Raw genomic sequence first — 5,629 nt, forward strand, 5'->3', positions numbered from 1 at the left:
TCCGAAGTCAAAATCCTTTATGGATTTAAATATCAAATTAAGGTAACAAACATGAAAAATACTAGGTGTATATTTTTTAGTTATACATATTTTACATCTTTTTATTTTTTTTTTAACATAGACTTAAGTGCTTCACTATTCTAGATTATATCATGCCATGTTTTTTGTCTTCTTTTTTTTTTTCAACTATCTTCATTGCATTCATCATAGAGTGATAAATTTTCATTTCTAGTGATATTTTATAGATTAATAGAAATCATTTTTAACATACATCTCTTGGAAGTGTATCTATGAATTAAATTTACTCTCTTCTTACAAATTATCTGTTATTTTCCTACTCGAGTACATAGATAAAGAGCTATTTTTGATTCATCTGAAGTAGTCAATTTACCTGTTGTTAAAACTAACAAGATAATCAATCTGGCAGTCTCATAGGAGTATTTTTGAACCGAGCATGAGTTTTATCATTTTAAAATTGGAGGTCAAACTCTATCCTGAACTACAGTCAGCCACAATTGCATTAGTGAGATCATACACCCAGTAGCAGGGCTTGTAAGAATATTTGATTTTCTAAAGATCATAGCCAAAGTCCAGCAATGCATTTCGGAATTTTTGACATTTGGTATTATAAGTTCATCACCCTGACTTTGTAATTCCTTCTGTGGAGAGTGGAAATAGAGGTTCATACTAGGTGTGATGCAGATAATTTATCTAAATTTAATTTCATGTAAGTGGTCCTTACTTCTGACACATCTACTCACCTTTATTCTGACTCAAAGAGCACAGCTAGTGAAAGAGAAACAGCATAAGCAAAGATCATATTGCTTTGTGAAAACAGCTCTGCTGAGCAGGCACCTTATTTAGTAGAACTGATATGCCAGAGATAATACACATGAGAGGTCTGTCATTCCCTGTATGTATGAGCAGCTTCATCAGCGACAAAAGATACATTTTTATCCAATTAACTTAATCATAACATACAGAATTTAATAGTATATATTAGCAATAACTGTGAAAAAGATAAATTGGGAAGTAATTAAGCTCTCTATTTTGCACCATCCTGCAATCCAGATCAAATGGAAAAACAAAACAAAACAAAAACGACAAAAAAAAAATCTTAAAAAATATGTATTTTAAAAGAGGCATCAGCTTTACAGATAAATTTAGTGAAACTGGTGCATTATACTGTTAATTTTATTGATTTTTTTTTTTCTCAGTTTGACTATAACATTACATGTTGAAAGGTGATTGAAAGGTGATGGAGAGGATTTTAAAAAGCCTAAATGACTTTGTGAAAGTTAATCATTACTATCAATCCCCTTTGATTTCATAGAGATAAGTTTAATTTCACAGGAATGATTTCAAGAAAAGCTGAAAACTTGAGTATGTGACCCGAAAATGTTATCACAAACAGTATTTGAAAAATGGTCGAATCACTACAGTGTATATTAACACATTTTTCTTTGCTTTAATGAAGTGTCTTTTCTTAGAAAGCGTATGGATTCAGACCTTTATGAATTTCTATAAAATCGCAGACACATGCTTCTTTAAGTTTAAAAGAGCCTGAAATGATTCACAAGACAGTTGCCTGTACATTTTAATAACATATCTGCAGAGACAGGAGAGACATTGCTTTATTGCACTTACATTCTAAACTGCATTTCCTTTCTTTACTTTTTGTTATTCTCTTACACACAAACTCTAGCTTACATTATATAGATTCAGGATAAATTTGAGGTTAAATTAATATTACAAGAGCTTCAATTAACGGCTAATAGATATGCAATATTTTACCACCTATCTTCCGAATCTTGAAACCTAAGAAAAGTTCAGCAAACAGCATGTTTCTCAGGCATTTGTTTTCAAATATGAATTTTGGTAGAAATTAAATATATATAATACACATAAAATATTGGAAAAACAACAATAGCAAGAAAAAAATGAAATCTTTTCTGCAGATTTTACGTAACATAATGCACATTTTGCAAAATAGATTCAGGATAATCTATTTTTTTTCTATTAAAAATGGATATTAAAAAATAAATAATAATAAAAAACACTTATTATAGAAAACTATTTTAGATCAATAGCATTCCAGATTTTCTTCAAATGTCTTGGTACTGAGTAGAAAAATCATTAATCTAATAATTGCATTGTGAGCTTTATGGCATATTAAAAGATGTGGAGATTCATAATCATACTCGTTCAAAAATTAGAAGCTTTCTCTATTTTTTTTTCTACCTGAATTCATATATTTTGAGTTCGAATCTTTTCACGACATTTAGAAGTTAAATATCTCAACAAACAAATAAACAAACAAAAATTACAACAAACTGGCAGCTGGACAAACCATTTTGTTTCTACTCCTCTGCAATCACATCAGATTCTTGACTAGGCTGGTGTAGATTTTAATTTGAAATACTATTTAGCAATTATTATATGAAAAAAATAAACAGAAAGCAAAAAGTGAACAGCATCTACTTGCTTAATGTTTGAGATTCCTTACTATATTTATTAAACTTTCAGTGGTTTTGCCATAAAATATCAAAGGAAAAGTTCAAAGTATTTGGCTTTGAGAATTAATTTTCTGTCCCGAGATGCAGAAATGGTCTAATATCATTTATTTTACACTTTTTCTTCATATATATATGTATGTAAATATTATTATTAGTTTCAACCTACTTTTTTCTTCATCTGAATAATTGTCATATGCTAAATGTTAATGTGCTCCAAGTGATTTACTACAAAGTGAAAAAATAGCATTTCTGACAGTGGCTCCAAATCTTATCTTATAAATCCACTACCAGTGATTTCTAGAAATGCCACGCTGAACAGTGACTTTATGATTAATTTTTAAGCAAAATTCTTCATACTGGCAATGAGGTTGTGCCATCAAAGTAATTTTTATTTGTGTCAACAGCAGTCAGTGAACCAGAGTTGCAGCTCCAGCACACTGTAGTGTGACCTTTTGCAAACTATGTCAGTTCTTTCCGTCACATCTCCTCTGTAAAGAGAATCATAACATCATAGAATCAGAGAATGGCTTGGATTGAAAAGGACCACAAAGATCATTTAGTTTCAAGCCCCCAGCAATGATCAAGGTCACCAACTACTACATCAGACTGCCCAGAGCCACCTTCAGCTTTGGAAGTAGAATATAATAATTCCCTTCCTTAATGAAGAACTATGTAGAGATTACATTGGGTTCCATTTTGTGTGTTTTCTTCACTGCTGAAAAAATCAGATATAGGGGTTTATGAATGAAATTCTAGTGACTAAAAAAATATTATTTTAACTATTTACTTTCAAATATTGATTTAATTTTCTTACATAGCAATTTGAAACTAAATATTGTTTACATATCAAATATGTTTGTATAATTTTTCCCACATAAATTACAGAAATAAATCAGTTTCCATCAAGAGATCATTTGTTTTTGCTTTTCTCCTGTTTTTCTTTAATCAAATATGTAATATGATTAAAAGGTATTTTTAGGAGTATGACAATTGCTAGGAAGAACAGAAAAAGAAAGAAAAGGAAAAACAAACAAAACAAACAAACAAAACAGAATAAATATATTTATTTACATGAGTGCATTATAAAACTATTCTCACCCCTGATTGAGTCTATATACTCATTCATTTTATTGCATTTATTTATTTATTTAAAATTTTATATCTTAATTGTGAAGTAAATGTAAGAGATGTTGGCAACTGTGGACATGTATCAGGTGTAATGTGACAGTGTAGAGTTTTAAAGTTTGTAATTCTGGCAACTATAACTGCAGGATATGAAAGTTCCTACTGACTGAAGACAGTTACAGCAGGACATAAGAGAGACGAGAAGCTTATAAGTCCTGGAAAAACAGAAGAATGAACTTCTGTGAAGGCTTGACGATCGTTAATGGCTTTACGATCTCTCGCCTCCAACTGAAGCAGTAGTTAGACCAATTACCAAGTGACACCAAGGTGGTAGCGTGGTAAAATGGCGATTTATTGAAGCACACACGACCTTATATAACCTACGTCCACTTCGTCTACGCCTACTGTGTTACACGTAGCAAGATTCTTCCAGAATATGGGGAAGGGCCTGTCACGTCACAGCCCGATAACATCCCCGTATTTCGCCTAATACAACATTTCCCCCTCCCCATGCTTAAAAGGCTTAACCCGTTACAATACGCAACAATATAAATCTATAAGCTTATAGACCTATAAATGTGTGACCTTGTATATATGTGTGAAATCTACAAACTCTATAGACTTATAAAATGTATAAACTTCTCTTTAAATCTTAACACCTAAATCTCACCTTAAAGCCTATCTTGCATCTTATGATACTCTATTTGCGTATTAACCATTCTTTCAGCCATGCGTTGCAGGCAGCCTAGCAAGCATTGAAACACACACGGCACACAAGCCATAAATGCGAGGAATATGAGAAGCCCTATCAGCACTACCTTAAGCAATTGCTTGAACCATGGTGCAATACCACCAAACCAACTCTCCATCTTCAGCTGCTGTTTCTTCTCCTTCTTCCTCCTCACCTTCTTTGCCTTCTTCTGATTCTTCCTTAGCACCTTCCTCCTCTTCTTCAGCCTCTTCACCTCCTGCTTCTCGTGCAACGACTTACTATGATCACTCAAGTTAAAACAACACATCCCATCAAAGTCTTTACAACCATGACCCTGTGCGAGAAGCAAGAAATCAATTGCTGCTCTGTTTTGAAGCATAGCATGTCTAATACTGTCAGTGTCTTCAAGTAGCTCACTCAGCAGTGTAGAAGTCATGTTAGCTTGTTTCACGGACCAGCAAGCGAGTCTCTCTATCTCTTTTAGCGCCTGCGCTGCAGCTGCTCCTGGTGCAAAAATAGATGCAAAAATCCTTGCTGTTGGTCCCCAAAGTTGAACTTTGTCACCACAGTCCGATGCCAGTGTGTGAATGCTCCGTCTCTTCCGAGATTTCGTCATGTTTCTGGTCAGGCGCACCCAGTCGAGGGCTCGTGGGGACAAGATGGTTAACCGTCCCAAATAACAAGGTCCTCCCACTGCATTTGATGGTATACCTTGCCATGCACGGTCACCACAAATCAAGAATATACCCGGTGGCAGTGCTTTCGCAGTGGAGTTGTTCCAGATGTATTTTTCTAGCCCCTGTTCTTTTGCCCTGGGTTCAAAACAGCAGCCTTTTGCATACTTGCTGCTGAGATTACAATTTATTCCCCGTTGAGAACCATCAGGCCTCGACACATTAATGACACCAGGGTTACTCACCCAATGTTCAGGCAGACAATAACTACTATTTTCCCTAGGTGTGGATATATTTGGAAGGAAGCCACAATATGACCCTTCCCAGGTAAATAGCTCTGTATTGTGTGGATAGACGGTAGTGAATGGATCTGATCTATTTTTCCGTGCATTCCAATAAGGACCTTGAGGTGTGAGAAGATCTAAAATATTTGAACGGCTCCTCTCGTGGTTAAATCTTGCAAAGCCAATACATCCAGGAGACCACCAATAGCCTCCCTCTTTATCCCATGTATCATTAGGTACCTGTTGAGACCCCAATATCTGCAGCTCTTGGGGATCCCAAGGAAGAGTGACATTCAGTGTACAAACAACACATGCTAT

The 5,629-nt window shown here is 34.4% G+C and overlaps 1 protein-coding gene across 1 annotated transcript in view; it reads right to left on the bottom strand.

The window, feature by feature from the left end:
• Window positions 1–3,972: 3,972 nt before the first annotated feature.
• The window catches only part of LOC116653006 (syncytin-A-like), a 3,401-nt gene continuing 1,744 nt past the window's right edge, over window positions 3,973–5,629 (bottom strand). Inside the window, exon 2 of the mRNA XM_032442990.1 lies at window positions 3,973–5,625. Within this exon, the coding sequence (XP_032298881.1) occupies window positions 4,313–5,625 (1,313 nt within the window). The 3' untranslated portion in view covers window positions 3,973–4,312. The remainder of the gene's footprint in view (window positions 5,626–5,629) is intronic.

The sequence above is a fragment of the Coturnix japonica genome, chromosome 1, assembly GCF_001577835.2.
Source record: "Coturnix japonica isolate 7356 chromosome 1, Coturnix japonica 2.1, whole genome shotgun sequence".
Taxonomy (NCBI): Eukaryota; Metazoa; Chordata; class Aves; order Galliformes; family Phasianidae; genus Coturnix; species Coturnix japonica.